A 27,221-nucleotide genomic window follows, 5' to 3' on the forward strand; every position below is an offset into this window, starting at 1 on the left:
GACACAGATTCCTGGTGCTGCTGCAAGAAAACAAAGCGGACACACAAGAACATACAGCAGATGGACTCAGAAAGCAGACAACTGGGGGGGCAGGGGAGAGAATTAAATAAAAAACAAATCTAAAAAAAAAGAAGACACTGAATGAGCACAAAGAAGAATTTAAAAGCATACATCGAAAATACCAGATCTTATGGGAATGAAATGTGCAATAAATGAAATTTCAAAAATATTGGAATCATAGCAGATTTGAGAAGGCAGAAGAAAGGATTGGTGAGCTTGAAGAAGTGGCCTCTGGAAGTGAACATACTAAAGAACAGATAAGAAAAGAATGGAAAAAATTGAACAAGGTCTCAGGGAACTATATGACAGCAAAAGGCATGCAAACATATGTGTCAATGTGTCCCAGAAGGAGAAGAGAAGGGAAAATGGGCCATAGGAATATTTGAAAAAATAATGGTAGAAAATTTCCCAACCTTACTGAAGGACATAGATATCCCTGTCCAAGAAGCACAACATACTCCCATCCAAAAAATTTCGAATAGACCAACTCCGAGACACATACTCATTAGAATGTCAAATGCCAAGACTAAGAGAATTTTGAGAACAGTAAGAGAAAAGCAATGTAGGAAGCGGATTTGGCCTGCTGGATAGGGTGTCCACCTCCCACGTGGGAGGTCCAAGTTTCAAACCCAGGGCCTCCTGACCCATGTGATGAACTGGCCCATGCGCAGTGCTGATATGTGCAAGGAGTGCTGTGCCACGCAGGGGTATCTCCCGCATAGGGGAGCCCCAGTGCAGTCCGGCAGGAGAGCCACCGGTACGAAAAAAGTGCAGCCTGCCCAGGAATGGCGCCGCACACATGGAGAGCTGACAAAGCAAGATGATGCAACAAAAATGAGACAGTCTCCCAGTGTCAAGGATAATGCAAGTGGATGCAGAAGAACACACAGCGAATGGACACAGAGAGCAGACAACGAGGGTAAAGGGGAGAGAAAGAAATTAAAAAAAAAAAAAAAGATACTACAAGGGAAAAACTTCTAGCCAAGAATCTTATATCCAGCAAGACTGTCTTTCAAAAATAAGGGTGAGATTAGAATATTCACAGATATACAGAAATGAGAGAGTTTCCAAGCAAGAAACCAGATTTTCAGGAAACACTAAAGGGTATACTAGAGTCTGCAAAGAAAAGACAGGAGAGAAAGGCCTGGAAGAGAGTCTAGAAATGAAGATTATATCAGTAAAAGTAACTAAAATTGTCAAAATAGTGGTGAAAATAAAATATGACAGATAAAACTCAAATAGTCAGGAATAAACTTAACCAATGATATAAAGCACTTGTATTCAGAAAACTGCAACTCAATGTTAAATCAAAAAAGACCTAAATAACTGGAAGAACATTCCATGCTCATGGATTGGAAGACTAAATATCATTGAGATGTCAATTCTAGTCAAATTGATATACAGATTCAATGCAATCCCGATAAAAATTCCACCAGTATTTTCTTAAAAATTGAAAACAAGATCATGAAATTTTTTTTGAAGGGTAAGGGTCCTGAATAGCCAGAAACATCATAAAAAGGAAAAGCAAACCCTCATCTCCAGACTTTAAATCATATTAACTAGCTATAGAGGTAAAAACAGCATGGTACTGGCATACAGACAGACACATAGACCAATGGAACCAAATTTATGGTTCAGAAATAGACCCTCACATGTATGGTAAAGTGATTTTTACTAGCCTGTCAAACCCACACAGCTTGGGCAGGACGGTCCATTCAACAAATGGTCCTGAAAGAATTGGGTATCTGTAGCTGAAAGAAGGAAAGAGGACCCCTATCTCACACCTTATCTAAAAATTAATTCAAAATGGATCAAAAACCTAAAAATAAAAGCAAGAACCATAAAACTTCTAGAAGAAATTGTAGGAAAATATCTGCAAGACCTGGTGGTAGGTGGTGAATTCTTAAAGGAGGTAAGAGAAAGAGATGGACTACTGATGTTTAATGCATATAGAAGTTTTAATTAGCTTTACTTTAAAGTGTGGAAATGTATAGAGTGGATGGAAACACATAGTAACAACCAGTTTATAAATGGGAATGTGGCTGAAAATGGTAGTCTAGGGATGTAAATGCCAATTGACAGAATGCTAGAGAATAATCTAGGAACAGTAAACCAAGACATGGATGAAAATTGTGGTTGAAGGTACAGATGCAAGAGTGTCCTTTGTGAGCTAGAGCAAATGTATATCACTACTGTAGGGTGTTGGGAATGTGGAGAAGCATGGGAAATATACAACAGGAGTGACCTATGGACTGTGGTTAGTAGTAATAATATATTTTTACATCTATTTGAAAGTTGTACTGTGTTGATAATGAGACAGTATGGAAAATGTGAGCCAAATGTACACTATGGACATGGTAAGAATCAGATGATATTATCTTATCTGTAGCAAATTTTCCATCACAGTGTGGTGTGTTGATGGAGGGGTGTTGTTTGGGAATTCTGCACATGTGCATGATTGTTTTATAAGTTTATGACTTCTGTCATAAAAATACATTTAAAAAATGATAATAGGGTGGGTTGGGGGTAAAACACACCAAATGTAAGATAAGGACTATGATTAGTAGTAAGATTTTGACAATATTCTTTCATAATTTGTAACAAATGTCTCATGACAATGCAAGGTGTTGATGGAGGATTGATGATTGGTACCCCTGTATGATGTTACGCATGTTTGCTTTGTAAATTCACAACTCTTACCATACACTTAATTGTTTATGTATGTTCATATATAAATGATATAAAAATAATAATAAGGTTGGTTGGGGGAAAAATACTTTGGTTAGTAATATATTGACAATGCTCTTCAGTCATTAGTTGAAAAGGTTTAACAACAATGCAAGTTATTGGTGGTAGGGTGAGTTATGAGAGTCCTGTACGATGTTGTATATGTTTGTTTTATAAGTTCACAACTATTAATATACACTTATTGTTTATGTATGTTTATGTATGAGTGTAATGCTTCAATAAATTAAAAAAATAAATTTTTAAAAACTATGTAAAACAAGAAAAAACTATATATATACATCCATACATGCTTTGACTATCTCTGGAAGGAAATGCAATAAGTTGGTGATAGTGATTGTCTCAGGGATAGAGAACTGGAGGATTGAGAGATAAGGGTATGAGGGGGACTTACTTTTCACTATAAATTTGTGTTGTTTGAATATTTTACTGTGTGCATTCAAATAAAAATCTAAAAAAAAAAGTAATAAACAATTGTCAAGGAAAACCCTCAGAAATGAAGGTCATATGAAAATCACAGGTCAGGGCTAGAAGGACCTTTAGAAATTAGAAAACTGAGTCTCAGAGAGGATATAGATTTGTCAAAGGGGAGGGTCATCCATTTTCTTGTGGATTTAGCTGCCACTATGCTCTAGCTCCTACCTCCTTCTCCTTTTCCAATATTACCTTTGCCTGTAAGAAGATATCCAGTCTGAAACTTGGATTTGGGGGCTAGGTGACAGCTAGGGGAGGCAGAGCTATTTCTGTAGGGAGCAGCAGTGACTCGCAGATTCATCAGAGTATACTTGACCTTTTACTTTTTTTGTGAATACCAGAGATTGACTTTTAGTTTGCTCCCAGAGCTAAGGCACCACAGGGTAGCCACGGTCCGATTTTGGATAAATGCAGCTCTTTTGGCTTCTGCCTGGACTTCTGTAAGGAGAAAGGTCAGACAAAAATGAAGCTGGTTCTTAATCTGAATGGTACCTAGCTAAACCACTTCCACTCATGACCCCTGTTAAATTCTGCTGCTGTACTTTCTCCTTTTTTTAGACCTCTTCTTCCTCAGTATGTGTTTATGGTACTAAATATACAAGCCCAACTTTCCCTCCTTCCTGCCATGGGTCCCATGAAGATAGTTGATTGTAGTAAATTAAACACAAAGATGCAAAGATTGTTTAATGTAGAGAGGGTCGGGAGCTGCCTCTGTCTGATTTATATAGCCTAGCCTAAGTATTAACAGTTTATTTAAAAGTTTCCAGAAAGCTTCCTGGGAAAGATACGTATATTTAAAATAAGATATTAGAGATCCAGGCTAGGAAAAGGGGAAACAAAACTACTTTTAAGGTAAAATTCCTTGGAATGGCAAAGTGATTTTTCAGAAAGGGCCCATTATTAGCATATCCCTGATGTTTTTCACATTCCCTGGGAAGAGTTCAGGCAGCTGTTCCACTTAGCAGCCGCTGACTCTGAGTTCTGAGGTATATAGGAAAAAAGAAGGTCACAATTTACTGGGTACTAACTCTTTAGAATTTTGTGTACTAGAAGGGAAATGCAAAAAAATGCAGTTCCTTCTCATAAAACTTGCAGTCTAATTGGAGAAATCAAACACTCTCCAAAGACTTTAAAACACACAGCCAAATACATAAAAGTAGGAGTTAGTCTAGTGTAAAGAAAACAATATCTGCCTATTAGGAGAAAGAAAGATGAAATAGAGTTTAAGTGAAGTAAATTAATCAAAGACTAACCCATTTTGTCAAACACTGGTTATTTTCTTTTCTTTCCTGTTCTATCTGCCTTCTGGTATTAAAGAAAACTTTTGAAAGTTTATTAAGTGTGATCATAGACAAGTTATCTATGTAGGTTTCCGGTGAACCACTGGGTCATAGTTACCTAAGCTTTTTGGCACAAAGGGTGTTATGAATTTTCTTCATTTGTTCAGTTTGTTACCTTATACACCTTATGCCATTTGGCCTTAACTCTGACAAGTTAATTTTGGAGATGAAATACTTAGGACACTGAGAAATCAACTTTTAAATAGTTTTCAAGAGCAGCAAATGGTACCATCCTCTACGCCACCCGTTCTCTTAGCACTTCATACCTGAGAGCATTCCCATCTATTTGGATGTATCACCTTTTTCTTTGTTTTGAATTGTATAATTTATTTTTTTATTTTTTATTGAAGTATATCATTCATACATGAACACACATAAACAATAAGTGTATAGTCAAGATCGTGAACTTAACAAAATAAACATACATAACATCACAGAGGGGTCTCATACATCACCCTTCCACCAACTCTCGGCATTGGTGTGAGACATTTGTTACAAACTATGCTGGAGCATTGTCAAAATATTACTATATACTATATACCTTATCTTACATTTGGTGTATTTTTCCCCCAACCCATACTATTTTTTTAATGTATTTTTTTTTTTTTAAGATTTTTAAAAATTTATTTATTTAATTCCCCCCCCCCGCTCCCCTGGTTGTCTGTTCTTGGTGTCTATTTGCTGCGTCTTGTTTCTTTGTCCGCTTCTGTTGTCGTCAGCGGCACAGGAAGTGTGGGCGGCGCCATTTCCTGGGCAGGCTGCTCTTTCTTTTCATGCTGGGCAGCTTTCCTCATGGGCACACTCCTTGCGTGTGGGGCTCCCCCACGCGGGGGACACCCTTGCGTGGCACGGCACTCCTTGCGCACATCAGTGCTGCGCATGGCCAGCTCCACACGGGTCAAGGAGGCCCGGGGTTTGAACCGCGGACCTCCCATATGGTAGACGGACGCCCTAACCACTGGGCCAAAGTCCGTTTCCCTTTTAATGTATTTTTGTTACAGATATTGTGAACTTGCAAAACAATCATACAGATGTGTAGATTACCATACAACTCCACACCCTGGTGGAACATTTGTTACAGATTATGAGATAATATCATCAGACTGTTACCACCAATCATGGTCCATAGCATACATTTGGCACACTTTTTCCATACACCTCCATTATCTACACAGTATAGCTTGGCATTAATGCAAGAATATTATAGTATGATGTTAACCACAGTCTATAGGTCACACCAGTTGTAGTTTTCCCATGTTTCTCCATATTCCCATCACCCTGCAATAGTGATATGCATCTGCTCTAGCTAACAGAAGGACTGTCTTGGATTTGTACCCTTAACCACAATTCTCAACTGCCTCTGGGCTCACTGTGTTATTCAGTCCCTAGATAATTCTTTAGCTTTCTTTCTATTGACATTTACTTCCCCACATTACCTTTTTCAGTCACAATCCCATTTATAAACCAGTTATTACTCACTATAATGTGTTACTATCAACTCTATCCATCTCCACACTTTTTGATGTATCACCTTTTAAAAGGGAAGACAACATCTTATGAGAGGTTATGAGTTTGGGAGTCTTAGGAGATAACTACCTGAAACTGTAACAGTGGGAAGCAGATTTGGCCCAATGGATAGGGCGTCAGCCTACCACATGGGAGGTCCATGGTTCAAACCCCAGGCCTCTTTGACAGGTGTGGAGCTGGCCTGTGCACAGTGCTGATGCACGCAAAGAATGCCCTGCCACACAGGGGTGACCCTGCGTAGGGGAGTCCCATGCGCAAGGAGTGCGCCCTGTAAGGAGAGCTGCCCAGCGCGAAAGAAAGTGCAGCCTGCCCAAGAATGGCGCTGCACACACGGAGAGCTGACGCAACAAGATGACACAACAAAAGGAAACACAGATTTCGGGTGCCGCTGATAAGGATAGAAGCGGTCACAGAAGAACACACAGCGAATGGACACAGAGAGCAGCCAACTGGGGGAGGGGGAAGGGGAGAGAAATAAATAAATAAAATCTTAAAATAAAAAAAAAAGAAAAGAAACTGTAACAGCACCCTGTAGTAAAGAAAGCCATCTAGCAGAGAGAGGGCTTTTAATGTTAGTTACATGAAAAAGAGAAGAATGCAACATATTTTCTGAAGACCTCTCATTATGAGACAGACAGCCATGTCTCTAGGTTAAATAAATTGCAGCCCTTTTATGAACAAGAGGGCACATGGGATGATTTCTAGAAAGCATCGCCTGCTAGGTATTGGCTATATCTCCCTCTGGCAGAAGAGAGCCCAGGCACTGTCTCAGAGAGATTTTTCTAAGCTTCTCTTGGGATATTCCAGGTTATCAAGCTAAAAAAGTACTTGCCTTTCTGGTTGGTATCATAGGATGCAGTGATTAGGCTAAAGACCAAGATAGGATCCATGTTAGGTTGAGCACAAGCTCCTTGCAGAGACCATAAACTGCTAATCTGTCACAGCCCCTTATAGCCTGGTCTCTAGCTGAAGTCACTGTCCTGCAACCAAGCTTGACCCTGGGAGAGTCTGGTTCCACACTGATTATTTTTTCTCATTTCCTATAGACCCAAGAATACAGCTGACTGGAGAAAAGACCAAATCTGCTTATTAACGATTAACTCACAAATTCTTCCCCTGATTTTGTTAATGGTACTGAGAGAGTGAACTTAATTACCTAGAGGTTTCCTTGGCAGAAAGGGCATAAACACCTAGTATTACGGTTTTCAAATAGTTGCAAAGAAATACATAGACATTCACATGAATACTTGCTGACACAGGCACATAGATTTACATTCTGACATAAAGAGATGTGGAGACTTCTATTAAAGAAAGTAGTTGTGGGTTTACAAAGCAATCATGCATGAAATACAGGATTCCCATGTACCATCCTACCAACCACAACTAGTATTGGTGTGGAACATTTGTTACAATTGATGAGAGCACATTTTTATAATTGTACTATTAATGAATGTCCATGTATTAACTTATGGACCAGTGTTTGTGTAGTGTAGTTCCATGGAATTTTTTTTTTTGAGGGACCGGGACCGGGGATTGACCCCAGGACCTTGTATGTGGGAGGTTGGTGCTTAACCACTGAACCACACAACTGCCCTGAGTTGGCTCCCTCATCTGTTTTCTCATTATTTGCTAATTGTTTGCTCATTGTTTTGTTTTTTTGTTTTCTTTTTTTTAAGATTTATCTTTTATTTCCCTCCCCTTTCCTGCACCCCCCCACCCCCCAGTTGTCTGCCCTCTGTGTCCATTCGCTGTGTGTTCTTCTGTGTCCGCTTGTATTCTTGTCAGCGGCACCTGGAATCTGTATCTCCTTTTGTTGTGTCATCTTGCTGTGTCAGCTCTCCATGTTTGCGGTGTCATTCCTGGGCAGGCTGCACTTTTTTTGTGCTGGGCGGCTCTCCTTACGGGGTGCACTCCTTGCACGTGGGGTTCCCCTATGCGGGGGACACCCCTGTGTGGCACAGCACTCCTTGCGCGCATCAGGACTGCATGTGGGCCAGCTCATCACATGCGTCAGGAGGCCCTGGTTTTGAACCTTGGCCCTCCCATGTGGTAGGTGGATGCCCTATCCTTTGCACCAAATCCGCTTCCCTGTTTGTTTTCTTTAGGAGGCACTGGAACTGAACCCAGAACCTCCCATGTGGGAGGTGGGTGCTCAACTGCTTTAGCCACATCTACTCCCTTCATGGATTTAAAAAAAAAATTTATTCTATTACCATATATATAATCTTACATTTCTCCTTTTAATCATAAAAGGAAAAACTAAGGTGATTTCTAGAATTGAGCAGGAAACTAGGACTACATGAGTCAGTGAGTTACCCTGGCAAGAGCTCTGGACTAGAAAACAAAGAAATTGAGTTCTAGTACAGGCCTTGTTATTAACTATATCACCTTGGGGAAATTACTTGACCTCTCCAGATCTCTGTTTTCTCCACTGTAAATTGAGAGTTCTGACCAAGTGCTATCTAGAACTCATTCATAGTTGTACACATAAACTCACTTTAACACAGACATATCTATCTAGTGTTGCACATTTTCAAACTCTCCCAAATAGTGAAGTGAGTATAAGTAGCAACATTCCCATGACTATTGGGCTGGGAGGTTGTGGGAAAGAGCTAACTGTACTAGATGAGTGGCACTGTCTGCAGTTTGGGAAGGTTTTCCCAGACAGATAACTTGTTGGAAGAGTTTTCTAAAATTTTATCTTTAGTAAAGATTATACATTTAGGGTAATACTGTATAGATTTTGTGATGGCATAGTTAGGTGGATCATAAAGTAGAAATGAAGAGCTACTCAAATCCTCGTCTAAGTCCAGTGCCTCTGCAGTCTTTCTGTCCCCTGGAAATAGACTCTGTTGGAGCAAACTTAGATTTGGTTAGATGGGAGGTTATAGAAGCCGAAACTGATTGATAATGATTAAAAGGGAACGTGGTTCAAAGGGCTTTCCATGAAGGAGTTCATGAGATCTGAGTTGTCATATTCTAAATACCACCCTCTTTTCTGACATCTTAAACAGCTTGAAATATGGTAAAATTGAGCATCAGGGGAAGTCTTGGTGGGGAAACAATGTCACCAAAGGACAACATGCTGCCTGAAATGTGGAAAGGGGCGAAGAAACCCTGGACATTCAGTCCTAATGTCTTTCACTCATTCATTTAATAAAATTTATTCAGGGCCTACTATGTGCCAGGTACTATTATAGCAGTGAGCAAGACAAAGCCTATGTCTTCATGGAATAATAGGAAGTAGACAATAAACATGGTTGCTAAATAAAGTGGTGAAGAAGGGCCAATATCAGGCATTATACATGATTGCTGCTATAAAGAAACAGGGTGATGAGGTGAAGCACTGCAAGCAGAGACATTTAAAGCATGGTCAGGGAAGATTTCTCTGAAGTACATTTGAGCTAAGAAAACAGGAGATTGGATGTCACAGGAGCCAAGAGAAGAGAGTATTTCAAGGAAGAAATGGTCAGTCAAACATGTAGAATGACAGAATATCCATCTATCCATCAGATTTGACAGCTCTGGAAAGAGTGGTTTAATTGGGGTGGTAGAAATAGAAGGCATGGGTTCAGAGGGAACTGGAAGTAAAGAAGTATTGATAATTTTTTCAAGAACTTTTGTGGTGTGAGAGAGCCAAGAAATGAGCTCACTAAAGGGGACATAAATGCCTCAAATCTTTATTGGTACAGAGCAGCACTACCTCTCTCCATTTTCCCTGCTGCTATTTCCTGATTCTCCATTCCATTGCCCTCCCTGGGTTTCCTGGGTTTTGCTTATTGTTTCCTTAATATGATTTCCTGCTCCCCTATGCTATTATGCTATTATGCTATTATGCATTTTCCCTGTTGCTCTATTGAAAGAAATGTTCCCTGGGTTAGTTCTTTTTTTTTTTTTGAAACATGATTTGTTTTATTTTATTAAACAATAGCTTAGGAAATATTGTAAGGAATTCATTGAACAAAGAACTGGTAAGCCAAAAGTTGGCACATTTCAATATTTTGTGAGATATTATTCCAGCATTAAACATGAATATGTGTGTTATACATACACACATGTGCACATATATAGATACCTCTGTAAACTAGCTCATAGGAAATCTGGGTCCAACAAATTCTTTCTTTTTTTTCAAGTTAGTAAATATTTTATTTTTCATTTTTTTAATGTTTGTTTTTTTTAAATACTTGTGACTCTAGCAATGGAAGAAACTATATCATTGATGTGAATACAGTGGCCATGGGAGTTGCTGAGGACAGGGTGAGGAATGAAGAGGTGTGATATGGGGGTATTTTCAGGACTCGAAGGAGTTGTCCTGAATGATATTGCAGGGACAGATGCAGGACATTATATATCCTGCCATAACCCACTGAATGGACTGGGAGAGAAGTGTAAACTACAATTAAATTATAATCCATGCTGTGTAGCATTGTTCTAAAATGTATTCATCAAATGCAATGAATGTGCCACACTGATGAAAGAGGTTGTTGATGTGGGAGGAGTGGGGGTGGAGTGGAGAGTAGGGGTATATGGGAGCCTCTTATAACATTTTATGTGATCTAGATTAGTTTTGTTTTGTTTTTTAAATTTATTTCTCTCCCCTTCCCCTCCCTCCTTTTGTCTGCTCTCTGTGTCCATTCGCTGTGTGTATTCTTCTGCATCTGCTTGTATTATCCGGTGGCACTGGGAACTGCATCTCTTTTTTGTTGTGTCACCTTGCGGTGTCAGCTCTCTGTGTGTGTGGCCCCACCCCTGGGCTGGCTGCACTTTTTTTCACGCGGGGCTGCTCTCCTTGCGGAGGGGACGTACACGTTGAGTCCTGTGGGGGGGTCCCTATGTGGGGGCGCCCCTGCGAGGCAGGGCACTCCTTGCACGGGGCAGCACTGCACGTGGGCTAGCTTACCACACAGGTCAGGAGGCCCTAGGGATTGAAGCCTGGACCCTCCATATGGTAGACGGACGCTCTATCAGTTGAGCCACATCTGCTTCCCTAGGTTAGTTCTTGGATGCCACGTTACAGTGCTGCCATCTTGGAGCAGGGCTAGGGAAGGATCTAAAGGCTTACTGTTCTCACTTTATGTCACAAGGTGGCAGAAGAGCTCACTTTCTCCAAAAGAGTCCCTGTACTTGGGTAAAGATTAAGTGGAGGGAAGTCGTATCGACTCTCAGACTCTTCCCTTTTCTTCTGTGATTCCAGAACCCCAAAAGTCAGTCTAGGGGAGTAGATGTAGCTCAGTGGTTGAGCACCTGCTTCTCACGTATGAGGTCCTGGGTTCAATCTCTGGTACCTCCTAAAAGTCAGTCTACATGTGGCAGCTCTCCATTCTGTGGGGTACAGAGAAACAGAAGAACTGCAGTTACTAGGAACTATTTCTGTACTATTAGATATTTTGACTATTTTTCTTTAAGTGTTTGGAATATCAGTGGAGAAGAGTATATCTCTCCTGATCTCCTTCCCCACAACAAAAGCATCAAATTTAGAAGGAAAAACGCTATAATTTGGGTGAGTTTTGTGATGTGTGCAGATTAAAGATATGACTCTGAAAGAAAGTTGGAAACCAGGACTGAATAGATGAATCAGGGTAGGTCAGTGGAGGAGCACTTGACAGGAAGCCAAGAAGTTCCACAATAAGAATTTACTGAATCACTTTGAGCAAGTCACTTAATTTCTCTGGGCCTCCATTTTTTTTTGTTTTGTTTTGATTTTAGTGAGGTGGTATGACAAGATAGCTTTGAAGCCTCTTCTAGTTCTAAAATTATTACCTAACTCCTGCACAGAGTTCCTATACTTTGCTACTCCTTCTTTCAAGGGTGTATGTTTTTTGTTTGGTTTATTTTATTTAGTTTTCATTTATTTTTAATTTTTTAAAATCATGGAATGTCATACAGAAGATCATATAAAACATAAATATATTTTATTTTATTTATTTTTTATTTTTTAGTCTTTATTTTGTCTTCTTTGTACCCTTCTGTTGTTGCCAGTGGCACGGGAATATGTGTTTCTTTTCGTTGCATCATCTTGTTGTGTCAGCTCTCCGTGTGTGTGGTGCCATTCCTGGGCAGGCTGCACTTTCTTTCACACTGGGCAGCTCTCCTTACAGGGTGCACTCCTTGCACATGGGGCTCCCCTACGCGGGGAACACCCCTGTGTGGCAGGGCACTCCTTGCGCGCATCAGCACTGCGCATGGGCCTGCTCCACACAGGCCAAGGAGGCCCGGGGTTTGAACCGCAGGCCTGGGCCAAGTCCTCTTCCCCATAAATATATTTTAAATAATAATAATGTGAACACTATGTAACCATCACCCAAAAAAGAAATTAAACATTACGAATATCTTAGAAGCTCTTTATATTTCTCTCTCTGACCAATTCCTTTTCTTCCTCCCACACATAACCACTATCCTGATTTTTGCAGTCTTTATCTTTCCATGCTTTCTATTTAGTTTTGCCTATTGAACTTTATATAAATGGAATCATACTCTTTGTATTTTTAAGTAAACTTTTTATTATGTATAAACAAGTGGAATACACCTTGGTAACCATCACCCCAGAAATTCTCATGTCTTCTGTCAGTACCAACCATCAGGAGCAATTGTAGTACAGACATTTTTTTTTAGGAGGGACTCGGGATTCAACCCAGGACCTCATGCAGGTGCTCAACCACTGAGCTATACCTGCTCCCATTATATAGAATTTTAACACCACAAGTGAGTTCTGCCTATTTTTGAACTTTATATAAACGGAGACTTATATACTCTTTTGTGTCTGGCTTCTTTTACTCTACATTGTTTATAAAATTCATTCATATTGTTTTGTGGAGCAATAGTTTGTTTATTTTCATTACTTTATAATATCACATTGTATAAATGTACCACAATTTATTTATCTATTCTATTGCCAAGAGGCATTTGAGTTGTTCCCAGTTTTGGGCCATAATGAACAATGCTCCTGGGACACGTTTGAAAGAGTCTCTCCAGGGTCTAGACCCAGAAGTAGAAGCTGGGTTGTAGGGTATGTTGGGCAAATTCAACTTTACTGGTTAATGCCAAACAGTTTTCTAAAGAGTTGTCCTTATTTACATTACCCCTTGTAGTATATGAAAGTTCCTTTTGTTTCACATCCTTTCCAAAGGAGGCAACAAGTCTTTCCAGAGTGGCATAACCATTGGCCTAAAAAGGGCCAGGCATACCCTCACAGTGCCATCCCTTTGGTTGGTTCTCAGAAGCTTAAGCCATAATCATTTCTGTTTAATGGCTCCCTCCAAGTAAGGGTAAAGAATACAAATTATCCCCAGGTCCCTGGTCACTGCTTTATCACCCTGAGAAAATAGGGGTGGTGGTAAGATTTAATAACAAAACCCATCCTGAATCAGTCAAGTGAACATTCATAAGGTATTTGATTCTTGTAATGAGAACTGGTAGGAAATGGAGGATAGGGTGGGGAGTAATAGACTCTGTGTGCCCATGTCATTCACTGATTTAAGTTACATTTTATTTTTATTCATTTTTGGTTTTCTTTACCCTTCTTTCTTCCTTTTTCTTTTTGAGAAAATTGGGCATGATGGCATAGCGGGTCCATTGATGAAGACTCGTGTTGGGGGGAGTGGGTGTAGTTCAGTGGTTGATGCTTGCTTCCCATGTACGAAATTCCAGGTTTAATCCCTGGTACCTCCTAAAAAAAAAAAAAAGACTTGGGTTGAGGAGATGGCATTCCATCTCCTGGCCTACCATGTTAACCCACAAAGACATACTCAAGTACTAATCACCAGTCCTGTGACTGTGAATTTATTTGTAAATAGGATCTTTTAAAAATCCTAGTAAGATAAGGCCAAACTGAATGAGGATGGGGTCCTTGTAAACAGGAGAAATTTGGACAAACTTCACAGTAGGAGACAGAGGGCCACATGACAGAGGAAGAGATTGTACTATGGATTGCCTGCAAACCATCACCAGAAGGCTATAGCCTCCCAAGAAAGCACAATTCTGTTGCCATCTTAATTTTAGATTTTAGCCTCCATAACTGTGAGACATTAAATCCCTGTTGTTTAAACCAACCAGTCTGTGGTATTTGTTATAGCCACCCTGGCAAACTAAGCAAGGGATATTTTTAAAAGATATGGAGTTGTCACAGAGGAAGAATCTAAGTTTGAGTGACTGCCCAAAGTATGGATAGGGACTGGAAATGTTTGGGATTGGATAATAAGAAAGGAGGGAAGGCTGAAATGCCAAGTGAAAACCCAATTGTCCACGTGAAAACACTGTAGAGAATCTCCACTATGAATGCTCTCTTTTACTGTGCAGTACTACCTTGCATCATCAGACTCCAGACTTGTAAAGTGGCCTCCTTGAGGATATTTTCTGACCTTATGGGGTGAGGTTCCCTTAGGCTTTTTTTTTTTTAAGAATTATTTATTTATTCCCTCCCCCCCAGTTGTCTACTGTCTGTGTCCATTCACTGTGTGTTCTTCTGTGACTGCTTCTATCCTTATCAGTGGCACCAGGAATCTGTGTTTCTTTTTGGTGTGTCATCTTGCTGTGTCAGCTCTGTGTGTGCGGCGCCATTCTTGGGCACACTGCATTTTCTTTCACACTGAGCGGCTTTCCTTATGGGGTGCACTCCTTGCACGTGGTGCTCCTCTACGAGGGGGATGCCCCTGCGTGGCACGGCACTCCTTGCGCGCATCAGCACTGTGCATGGGCCAGCTCCACATGGGTCAAGGAGGCCCGGGGTTTGAACCGCAGACCTCCCATGTGATAGGTGGACGCCCTCTCCATTGGGCCAAGTCCACTTCCCCCCTTAGGCTTTTAATGTGGGCAAATCTCAATGGATGACCAGAGCAAAGGGAGGTAATGTTCAGATAAGGCCTTTTTGTCTTCTTTCTCTCTTATCTCATGACTGGAGCCACAAATCTGAGAAATGCACTGAACTTCTTGATGAAGTTTGTCCATCTGTAAGCAGCTAAGTATCCTACTGGAGGCTTTGCCTCCAAGAGGCAATGTGAAGACACATAAGCAAATATCAGAAGTAGAGTGGCCTCTCTGCTTATCTTTATTTCAGTCAATGATAAATTTACTGATTTTTAAAAAAAAGATTTTCTTTTTTTAATTTATTTCTCTCCCCTTCCTCACCCCCCACCCCCAGTTGTCTGTTCTCTGTGTCCATTCGCTGCGTGTTCTTCTGTGTCTACCTGTATTCTTGTCAGCGGCACCCAGAATCCGTGTCTCTTTTTGTTGCGTCATCTTGCTGCATCAGCTCTCTGTGTGTGCAGCACCATTCCTGGGCAGGCTGCACTTTTTATGCGCTGGGCAGCTCTCCTTACGGGGCACACTCCTTGCGTATGGTGCTCCCCTACGCAGGGGACACGCCTGCGCGGCAAGGCACTCCTTGCACGCATCAGCACTGCGTGTGGGCCAGTTCATCACACGGGTCAGGAGGCCCTGGGTTTGAACCTTGGACCTCCCATGTGGTAGGCAGACACCTTACCTGTTGGGTCAAATCCGCTTCCCTTTACTGATATTTTGAGTCCTTCTCTAAGAGCTATGGGGGGCAGGCACCAAAATATAAGAAATGCTTTCTGTCTTCAAGGTTATTAGAATTTATCTGGAGAGCTAAAACCAACATATACAAAAATTTTCTATCATAATTAAATGCTAAACCATGTGGTGTTAAGTATATTGCTACATGAATTCAGGGAAGAGGGAGATCAGTGGTAGCTTGGAGAAAATGGGACTGGACTTCCAAAAACCAGAAAGATGCAGAAAATTAGGAGATAAGAAGGGCGAGTCTGCTAGCATAAACTAAAGTATAGGCGGTAAGGAGGAGGGGCAAGATGACAGGAGGGTAAGGAGCTTCAAGAGTCAGCTCATCCTACAGAGCAGTTGGTTATCACTCAGAGCTATCTAAAACACCTGTTTGGGGGCTCCAGAAGACCAGAAGAATTTACAGCAACATCCATGAAAGTATAAAAGGAGGAGACGGCCCATCTTCAGAGATTTGTGAATAGAGCCATCCTCACCTTGGAGGCCGATGCCTGCGTAGCAAGGTGCCTTGGGAGCTATTCCATGGCTGGAGTTGGAAACTCCCTTTCCCAAAAAATGGGGGAGGAAGAGATGCTTGGGTACCGACTTCAGCTACTGATTAGTAAATTTGGTTGGCTAAATCCTAAGAACAGTTAAAGTTTGAACCTACCCATGGTTCAAATCTGTCCATGCATAACATCAGACATCATACCCCTGTATATTATGCATGTTTATTTTGTAAGTTCACAACTTTTACTATACACTTAATATTTATGTATGTTCATGTATGAATGATATACTTCAATAAAAATATATTTTAAAAAATAGAGGGAAAGGATATGGTTCAAGCAGTTGAGTACCTGCTTCCCACATAGGACGTCCCAGGTTGGTCCCCAGTACCTCCTAAAAAAAACCCAAAATAACAAACAACGAGCAAACAAATAATATAACCAACTTAGGAGATGATATGTCTCAGTGATAGCACATATGAGGTCCCATGATCAATCCTTGGTCTTGGTACCTTAAGAAAAAGGTCTTGACATATTAACCTTTTCTTGTATCTACAGCACATCCTTCCTTCTAACTAGAATGCAAGCTTAACAGAGTAGCTACTTTGTCTTGTTCACCACCTGCCCCAACACTGACACATAATAAATGTTCCATAAATGTTTGTAAAATTAAAGGGGAAAAAAAAGAATAGGGGTAAGAATAAGCATGGTTGTATTTTGGGGCCATTGAGAAATAACATCCTAGTATTTCCTGTATCCTCTCTGTCTTAAAGGCTAACTCAGACCTTGCTTATAGAATCTGGATCCATGGTCAGACAGTGACCAGGAAAGAGGCTCTTCATAGTTCCATTTTCTAATAAGGTACTTTCTTTCCTCCTTTGATGCAACTTAAGTCTGACCTGATAGACTTTACTGTCCTGGAAGTGCAAGTGTGGAGGTACAGCTCTTCAACAGAGACACTGGCAGCAAAGAGGAACAATAATAAGCCCCTGCACTTCTAGAATGTAACTTCTAATCTATGTTTTATCTCTGAGTTTGCATATTCTAGATATGAAATATAAGTAGAATCATACAGTATTTATCCTTTGGTCTGGCTTACTTCACTTCATACAGGGGTTCTTAACAAGGGGTCTATGAACTTGAATTGAAACTCAAAAAAGCATTATTCTTGTGGGGACGTGTTGGTATGGGTGTGATATACTTACTAAATAATACACAGTGTAGCGTGGACTTAGTAAGGGGTCTGTGGTTTTCACCTGACTGGCAAAGGGGTCTGTGGAATGAAAAAGGTTAAGAACCCCTGACTTAACATGTTTTCAAGGTCCATCCATGTTGTATGAGAATCTGCATTTTTAATAAGCACCCAGCGATTCTGATTCAGTTGGTCAGTGGAACATATTTTGAGAAAGCCTGCCCTAAATTAAAGAAGAATTTATAATAAAGTACCAAATGGTACTACCTCGACAGTGACACATATACTGTATATGTGTTTTGGGGCTTATCCATTTTTATGAGAATATCTTCTCCCCATCTATGGCTCTTACAAATTCACAAGGCTACATCTAAGGACCTAGAAGTAGACACTCTGTTTTAGCATGTGAATTCTGTTTTCCAACTAGATTGTAATTACCTTAAAGAGAGGAATCCCTTTTAGACTTATTTAACTTCCTCACAGTATTGTGAGTCTTTCAGATTGGAAAGTAGTTGGGATACTCAGGATAAATCCCTGATGCCTTTATACAGCTTTCTTTTAAACTTGGAAGCCATTTGATATTTGGGAATTCTAGTTTCAGCTTTTAAAAACAAACCATTTACCCACTTTGTCTTCTACCTGTCAGTCTTTACCTATGCCTCCCCCCAGATGGCTCCCTCCTCTGTCTTCCTGTCTGTCTGTCTTCTTTAAGAGGCACTGGGAAACAAACCCTGGACCTCACATTTGGGAGGCAAGGGCCCAACGCCTTAAGCCACATCAGCTCCCCCCACCTGTTAATCTTGTATAGTAAGTTCTCCCCACCCTTTAGCTCTCCTTTTCCACCTTTTATAGACATAATGGCATGTGTGGCAAGAACACATGGAGCAGATATGAAGAGCCTATAGTGGGGATAGGCAGGTTCTGGCATGTACCAAACAAAATACTTAGGAGTTGTTGAAATTCCAGATGTCTACCTTAAAGACACAGCTCCTTGTCCATCTGCATACTTTTCTTAACATTTGGTGTTGATAATTGAATTGTTAGATCCTATCTAAGTGGTCTTGGTGCTTTGTTTTCTTTCACTGTAGCTCTTTCATTAGGTTTTTCTTTGCTAGTTCTTTCAGAGAGCTCAATTACCATATTAAATACTCAATGGAGTAAAAAACAAGGCATGTAAAGGCTTGCTGAAGTTTATATAGGGACAGTTTCTGAGGGTAAACCCCTGGTTTTGCAGTTCTCTTAAGGCTGAGAAACAGTAACGCTCAGAAAGAATCTTGGGGAAAGAGTTCCTATTAATAGAAACTATAAGAGGTAGATGAAAAATAAGAGAGGCAAACTCAGGGTTTTTAGTTGTTTCCAAAGTCATTTCCTTCATGCCAACTTCAGATAGCACTGTTAGGGAGAGGCAAAGCTTTCCTCTTCCCAAGCCATTATTTTGGTCATGCTCAAGTATCTCCGTTTTAATTTCTGAATTTTCCTACCTTTGTTCAGCTGACAGCCACATCTCAGGAGGGCAGTCACTGTTCTATAAAGCCCACATATCTTTTCCCAATTTGTTTCCAGTGTCTTGTAATAAGTGGCAAACTTTTGGAGAAGCCACCACTGGTGGTGTTTTGAGCTCCTAGAATGAATACTGCTGTTGACCAAACTTCCCAACCTCTTGCTCAGCTTCTGCCCAAAGACTTCTGATTGGGAAGTGTATTTCTACCCTTTTCATTTTTTGCCCTATGGCATAGAACTTCTTCCCCCCAAATTGTTATCCTCTGCATGTATCCTGGCCTTTAACACTCTCTTGTGTAAAGATAAGGAAAGTCCTGTGGTTACTCCATAAATTCTTGGAAGAGTTATAACTCAGATTATTACTCTGAAATAGAGGTCCTTTTCTTTCCCTGTCCAATGGTTATATTTTGTATTGAGAGTCCCAGTTATTAATTTTCAACAGTTATCAAAGAAATAAGAAATAATTGGTAAAACTAGAGGAACTGGTTGGTTCCATTCCTTGATATAACCAAGCTAGAGGATGGGAAGCATTCTCCAATCCGACAAGTTGTGGACTCACTGCAACCTACCTGTGTTCCCTACTTGGGGCAGGCAGAAAACTGTTGTCCTTTGGCATACTGCCCTTATCACTAAGCTTCCTTTACTAAGGTTCTCAATGCTTCAGAACCCTGCACCTCAGACCATTTGAGGTGGCCTGCTTTGGGATTGGAGGAGCAAGGGGAAGGGACTGAATGTGGACTTTCAGAATAGGGTTAGATTGCACTAATTTGGAAATCAGTTTGTGTAATCCTGGGCAATTCATGGACGCAATACCCACCTTTCCGATCGGTTAGCAATTAATACGATAAGATCCATACAAGACCCGTACACGGTCTACCCCACTCAGTCCTTGTTGGTGCTGTGCTTCTTTTCCCGTACTACAGGCAGCTTAGGCGCGGCTCCTCACTTTTTCTGCGGCCCAGGCGCCTCTATGCCTGATGGGACGTGTTTGTGGGGCCATTTTCCCACGCACCGACCAGCAACGCGAAGCCGGTCGGCTGGCCCTGCAGGCGTCTTCGACCGAAGGGGCGGCGAAGACAGGGCTGGGGGCTCAGCGACCGCCGGTAAGCGGCCCTGAGCCCGCCCTCTAGCCGCTTGGCCCCGAGTGGCAGAGCGGCGCTCGGACCATCTGCATCGCCTCACGTCGCCCCGCCCCGCGCCGTTTCTCCCATTGGCTGCACTCACACGGGGTCCGCGCCTCCCACCTCCGCGCCGCCAGGACCGCGCCGCAGCCCCGAGCGGGGTCGGAGGTGAATGGCCTCAAGTAACTCCGGATGTAGTCACCTTCTGGGCTTACCCGCTAAGGTGGGAGGCGGGGGCGGGGCGGAGCTCCAGGCCCCGCCCCTTCCCCGTGTGCCGGGCCGGCCTGGTGCTGCGCGCCTGTCAGCCATCGCAGGAGCTGCCGGCGGTCGCCTCCCGCCCAGCACCGCCTACCGCGCAGGGGCTTCGGGCTGCCAGACCGCGGACTTCGCCACCCTGAGGTGAGGTGAAGCCCCCACCCCACCATGGCCTGCGATTGGGGTTCTAAAGAAGCTGGGCCCGGGGAAAGGCGGGGCAGGCTGGGACAGCCCCAGCCTCTGTCCGCACGCGGCGCGGGCTCCATCCCCTTCCGACCCCGCCGCCTGGCAGCCCCTCTCACCCCGCCTCTCTGGGGCGTTGAAGAACCCCCTGGGGAGACATGTAGGGACCTGGGGTCTCGAAGGGGGTAGTTCAGATCCCGGAACTGGGAGCCATATAGTCCAGGGCTTGTAGGAAGGGTCTGCCTCACGCTCTCTCCCTTGCCTCTCCAGTCCCAGCGTGGTCCGATTTCTTCTAGACTCCTCTCTCCAGGCTGATCCACGGTTGAGGGGTGGGAGAAGACGCACATGGGAGGAGTGTGTTGAAGGTTGGATCTAGTTGCATGGAAAGTCTCCACCTCGTGCAAAGTGAAGTGTGGGGTGCAGAGACCCGGACTTATATTACTTTCTCTGTGTATTTATATCGTGGTGGGAGCCTGGAATGTTGGTGAGAGACGTTGTGAATGTGTGTGCCTCTTTTTCCTCTCCTTCCCCTTTGCTCAAGGGAATATCTATCGGACATAGAATTTAGGAAGATGATGTGAGGCTAATGATTTCAGAGGGAAATATACATGAATATCCTTCGACATTATTTTTGGATTTGGAGACGGGAAAAGGGATATTGGAATCAGCTCTACAATTCCGGGACCCCATTAGGCCATATAGGTGTTATAGAAACATACAAGAATATAATTTGTTCAGATAGGGGAAATACTTTATTTTCAGATATTTTTGGTTGGGGGCTTAGGTTTATGATTGAAATTAAAAGGCCTTAGGACTTCCTAATTCCTTTTCTAGTTAAGGCGTTTCAATAATGTCCCAATGTAAGGAATAAATCTAATAACCTGCTCTTCAGTCTCAGAAGTTAGTCCCCCTTAGTCTCTCTCTGGTTACATTCATTTTCTCTTCCCAGTCCCATAGTGTAGATTGAGAAGCATGCTTTCTTTGGTTACATGGTTTCTTCTTCCTCAGAGGATAGGCATACTCTATTTTGACTTGCTTTCTGGCAGGGATGCCTTGAATATCTGTGATGAGGATACCTACTATGCTGACTATTTGACAGCACAGAAACTTTTCAGGAAAGCATTGTGGTAGAATAGAACAGGGCAGCTTTTGGCAGTCAGGAAGGTGACTGCATGCTTCAAAGTAGCAAGTCTCTTCCTATTCTCTTGCCTTAGTTTCCTTATTTTTAGATACTACTTCATGCATAACAGAAGAGCAGTTGTGAACCCAAGAGTAACAAACATTGTAAAGTGACCATACAAAAGATGTCAAAGGCAAAGTATTAATTATGAAACCGCATGTTACTTGTTTTGCAGAAGTTTTGTTTGTTTCTTTTGTTTTGATTTACCAGTGCAGCGTAGTAATACATCAAGCATAAGATTGAATTGTTTTTAAAATGGACAAAAGGTTGGGAAATGGTGGCATTTCACTTAATGATTTTATATTTAGACAATGATGAGGTAGTGTCAAAGAACTGGCATTGTGAAAACTAGGCTCAGAGAGAACTCTCTTATCTGATGTAGCCCCCTCTGAAGTGCTATGAATAGGTCCAGGCGAAGATCGTCATGTAACACTATTTCCTTTTCAGTCAATGAGAAGGACAATTTTTTTTACCTCTCATACGGTCTGATTTAACAGGTCTGGGGCTAGTGTTTTTCTTCCTTAAAAAAAAATTTTTTTTTCTGGATAGGCGCTATCCTAATATAATAGTCTCTGTTGAGGAAAGAAGTAAATTAAAATAAAAATTGTTGGAATTTTAGTGTTTTCAATTGGGAAAGGTGAGAATCTTTTTACAATTCAGAAATTTAAGAAGTTGTTATAGCATCATCTAACCTGTTCTTAAAGACTACTAATGATGGAATCCGCATGTCTATCATCTTTCCAAATCTTAAAACAATAAGATTATAAAGAAGTCAGTGAACACGAAAGACTCATTGACTGAAAAAGTACCTACAGCTATAGAGGTTACTATTACCAATAGCTTAACAGGAAATTTTCATTGATGTTCTTCAACAGATTATTGTTTAACTAATTTTTTGTTTGTTTCTTTAATTAAATAAAACATTTTTTATTGACTATTCACTATTTTACTTGAATCTAATGGGCTCTTTGAAGGAGGCATTAAATAGATGGGAAACTACGACAAATACACTTATACAGAGAATGTGAATCTGATTGATAGGGCATAGATGCTTAAAAGTTCATTTAACCAACTTTAATATGTGTGCTCTAATCATACAGTTCTCCTACTGATTTATTTATTCAAGCAACCTGTAGCAGTTTGGCATTGTTGATGAGTTCCAAAAATAGTTATTAGATTATGTCTGTAAACTGGTCTGTCAGAAGTATCACTTTTAATTGATTAAATTATGTTTAGGACTTTACTTGGGCCGCAACAGTAGGATATTGAGTCCTTACCCCTTGGTCGACAGAGACTCATAGAGAAAAGACATGACAAAGGACAGAGTTGGGAGTTTTGAGCTGGAGACTGGGAAGTGAACACACAGGAGAAGAACACAGAGGATAAGATATGGCTCTTTAGACACGGCAGAAGCCCCAGGTGGGGAGAGAGAGAGAGAGCTGTTCTCTGTAGCCGACCTTGTGGAGAGAGCACAGCAGCTGAGCCCAGAGAGAAATGGAGCCCTGGAAAGAGAGGAACCCAGGAAGCCTGAACTCTTGGCAGAGGTTGGCAACTATCTTGCCCCAACACATGGCAACAGACTTTGGTGAGGAAACTAACTTATGCTTTATGGCCTGGTAACTGTAAGCATCTATCCCAAATATATACCCTTTTAAAAGCCAACAGGTTTCTGGTATTTTGCATCAGCACCCCTTTAGCTGACTAATACACCACCTTAAACCATCAAGTTTCAGTATGCTTAAGGAAGCAAGTGAAAAGTGACTTCAACTTCAGGGAATGTTAAATGCCCTGGTTAAAGATTTATGGCCCCCATTGGTTCTGACTATCCAATGATATTTGTTGGAATTTAGGTTCATTCCATCCTTGGAGTCTGCCATACTTACCCTCCTTTATATAAGGAACCATAGTAATGCTTATCATGCCATGACATCAAGAATTGAAATTGTAGAAATTGTATATAGTTTTGTGGAGTTGTTTTTTTTTTTTGCATTTTTTAAAACTTTATTTTGTACATTTAAAATTGAAAATATAAACAATTAAAAACTAAAAAGAAAACACAATTGAGTGAAAACATTAAATATTCTGGATACATATGAATTTTTGTTTGTTGGCTTGAATCCTATAATATGTTACACAATATATTTAGTTCATAGTAACACAATCATACAGTATTTGTCCTTTTGTGTCTGGCTTCCTTTGTTCAACATAATGTCCTCCAGGTTCATCCATGTTGTCCTATGCTTTATGACTTCATTTTTTCTTACAGCTGCATAATATTCCATCATGTGAATACACCACAGTTTATTTACCTATTCATCTGTTGATGGACACCTGGATTGTTTCCAATTTTTGGCAATCATGAAGAATGCCACTGTGAACATCAGTGTGCAGATGTCTGTTCAAGTCACTGCTCTCTTCTGGGTATATCCCAGTGGTGGTATTGCAGGGTCACATGGCAAGTCTATGTTCAACTTCTTTAGGAACTGCCAAACAGTCCTCCACAGTGGTTATACCATTCTGCCTTCCCACCAGCAGTGAATAAGTGTTCCTATCTCTCCACATTCTCTTCAACACTTGTAGTTCTCTGTCTTTTTAATAGTGGCCATTCTGATAGGTGTGAAATGATATCTCATTTAGTTTTGATTTCCATTTCACTAATCATTAGTGACGTTGAACATTTCTTTATGTGTTTTTTTTTTTTTTTTTTTTGCCATTTCTATTTCTTCTTTGGACAAATGTCTATGCAAGTCTTTTGCCCATTTTTTAATTGGGTCATTTGTCTTTTTATTGCTGAGTTGTAACATCTCTTTATATATCCTGGATATTAAACCTGGTCAGATATGTGATTTCCAAATATTTTCTCCCATTGAGTCGGCTGCCTTTTCACCCTTTTGACAAAGTCCTGTGAGGTGCAAAAGTGTTTAATTTTGAGGAGGTCCCATTTATCTGTGTTTTCTTTTGTTGCATGTGCTTTGGATGTAAGGTCCAAGAAACCACCACCTACTACAAGGTCTTGAAGATATTTACCTGTATTTTCTTCTAGTAATTATATGGTACTGACTTATATATTTAGGTCTTTGATCCATTTTGAGTTGATTCTTGTATAGGGAGTGAGATAGGGGTCCTCTTTCATTCTTTTGGTTATAGATATCCATTTGTCCCAGCTCTGTTTGTTGAAGAGACTGTTTTGTCCCATTAACATTAACTTGGAGATTTGTCAAAAACCAATTGACTGTATAGGTGAGGATTTATTTCTGGATTCTCAGTTTTATTCCACTGATCGGTGTGTCTATCTGTATGCCAGTACCATGCTGTTTTGACTTTTGAAGCTTTGTAAAGCTTTGTAATATGTTTCAAGGTCAGGTAATGAAATTCCTCCCATATCGCTCTGCTTTTTATTTTATTTTATTTTTTGTAAAGATTTATTTGTTTATTTCTCCCCACCCCCCTGGTTGTTTGCATTTGCTGTGTCTGTTTGTCTTCCTTGTTTCTTTTTAGGAAGGTTCCCAAGAGCTGAACCCAGAACCTAATCGCTAGAGCCACCTCCACTCCCTGCTTTGTTGTGTCTCTCATTGTTTTTACTCCCCATATCTCTTGTTGCATCATCTTGTTGTGTCAGCTCACCATCTTCTTTAGGAGGCACTGGGAACCTCTGTTCCCCACTTTGTTGTGTCTCTCATTGTGTTTCCTCTTCTTGTGTCAGCTTGCTGCACCTGCCCGTTGTGCCAGCACCCTGTCTTCAGGAGGCACCAGGATCCAAACCATCGACCTCCCGTGTAGTATTCAGGAGTCCAGTCACCTAAGCCACATCTGCTTCTCTTAGCTCTTCTTTTTTTTTTTTTTTTTAAGATTTATCTATTTATTTTTCCCCCTTCCACGCCTCCCACCCTGCTGTTTTTGCTGTCTGTGTTGTCTTCTTTTCTCATTTTCTCTCCTCTAGGATTCACTGGAATTTGATCCTGGAACCCTCTCATAGGGAGAGAGGTTCCCTGTCAGTTGTGCCACCTCAGTTCCTGGTTTCTGCTATGCTTCACCTTGACTCTCCCCTTGTCTCTCTTTAGATGCACCATCATCTTGCTGCGTTACTCACTTATGCAGGGCACTGGCTCACCACATATGCTCTCACGTGGATGCTGTCATGCCATGTGGGCACTCTTTCTCATCTTTTTCACCAGGAGGCCCCAGGGATCAAACCCTAGGTCCTCCCATATGGTAGGCGGAAGCTCTATCACTTGAGCCATATTAGCTTCCCTCACTCTTCTTTTTTAGAATTCTTTTGGCTATTTGGGTGTAACTTCCCTTCCAAATGAATTTGGTAATTGCCTTTTCTAATTCTGTTGGGATTTTGATGGGTATTGCATTGAATCTATAAATCAGTTTGAGTAAGAATGACATCTTCACAATATTTATTCTTCCAGTCCATGAACATGGAATGCCTTTCCATTTGTTTAGGTCTTTTAAAATTGCTTTTAGCATTGTTTTGTAGTTTTCTGCATATAGGTCCTGTACTTCTTTGGTTAAATTAATTCTTAGGTACTTGAGCCTTTTAGTTGCTATTGAAAATGGAATTTTCCCCCTGATTTCCTCCTCAGATTGTTCAGTACTAGTGTACAAAAACATTACTGAGGGAAGCAGATTTGGCTCAATGGATAGGGCATCTGCCTACCACATGGGAGGTCCAAGGTTCAAACGCAGGGCCTCCTGACCCGTGTGATGAGCTGGCCCATGCGCAGTGCTGATGCATGCAAGGAGTGCCATGCCATGCAGGGATGTCCCCCATGTAGGGGACCCCCAGCACAAGGAGTGCGCCCCATAAAGAGAGCCACCCAGAGCAAAAAAAGTGTAGCCTGCCCAGGAATGGTGCCACACACATGGAGAGATGACGCAGCAAGATGACACAACAAAACGAGACACAGATTCTGGGTACTGCTGACAATATAAGCGGACACAGAAGAACACACAGTGAATGGATACAGAGAGCAGATGACTGGGGTCGTGGGGGAAGGGGAGAGAAATAAAAAAATAAATCTTAAAAAATAAATTACTAATTTTTGCGTATTGATCTTGTATCCTGCAACTTTGCTGTAGTCATTTATTAGTGTAAGTGGCTTTGTTGTGGATACATCAGAATTTTCTACGTACAGGATGTTGTCATCCACCAACAGTGGGAGTTTTACTTCTTCTTTTCCTATTTGAATGACTTTAATTTTTTTTTCTTGTTTAATTGTCCTAGCTAGAACTTCTAGGACAATATCTAATAACAGCGGTGACAGTGGGCGTTCTTGTCTTGTTCCTGATCTTAGAGGGAAGACTTAACAACCTTTCCCCACTGAGTATGATGTTGACTGTGAATTTTTTTTATATGCCCTTTATCATATTGAGGAATTTTTCTTCCACTCCTATCTTTTGAAGTGTTTTTATCAAAAAAAGATGCTGGATTTTGTCTAATGCCTTTTCTACTTCAATTGAGATGATCATGTGTTTTTTTTCCTTCGCTTTGTTAATGTGGTGTATTACATTGATTGATTTCCTAATGTTGAACTAGCCTTGCATTCTGGGAATAAATCCCACTTGATCTTGATGTATAAGTCTTTTGATATGCTGTTGGATTCAATTTGCAAG

The 27,221-nt window shown here is 41.2% G+C and overlaps 2 protein-coding genes across 5 annotated transcripts in view; one reads left to right on the forward strand and one right to left on the reverse strand.

Moving 5' to 3' along the window:
* Positions 1-7,036, reverse strand: part of C21H17orf78 (chromosome 21 C17orf78 homolog) — a 51,118-nt gene extending 44,082 nt beyond the window's left edge. The window contains 3 exon segments of the mRNA XM_071210872.1: positions 3,472-3,717; positions 4,174-4,260; positions 6,979-7,036. Coding sequence (XP_071066973.1) covers positions 3,472-3,717; positions 4,174-4,260; positions 6,979-7,036 — 391 coding nt within the window.
* ACACA (acetyl-CoA carboxylase alpha) overlaps positions 1-27,221 on the forward strand; it is a 413,948-nt gene that overhangs the window by 60,608 nt on the left and 326,119 nt on the right. The window contains exon 1 of one of the 4 annotated variants that reach the window (XM_023584057.3): positions 20,079-20,380. The exons of 1 other annotated variant lie outside the window; for it this stretch is intronic. Coding sequence is in view for 2 of the 3 variants with exons in the window: in XM_004476381.4 (XP_004476438.2) it covers positions 20,154-20,380 (227 nt within the window). In the remaining variant the exon portion in view is untranslated. Of the gene's footprint in view, positions 1-20,078; positions 20,381-27,221 lie in introns of those variants that run through there. 2 more of the 4 variants (XM_004476381.4, XM_058283203.2) reach the window with 2 other exon arrangements.

Source organism: Dasypus novemcinctus, chromosome 21 (genome assembly GCF_030445035.2).
Source record: "Dasypus novemcinctus isolate mDasNov1 chromosome 21, mDasNov1.1.hap2, whole genome shotgun sequence".
Classification (NCBI taxonomy): Eukaryota; Metazoa; Chordata; class Mammalia; order Cingulata; family Dasypodidae; genus Dasypus; species Dasypus novemcinctus.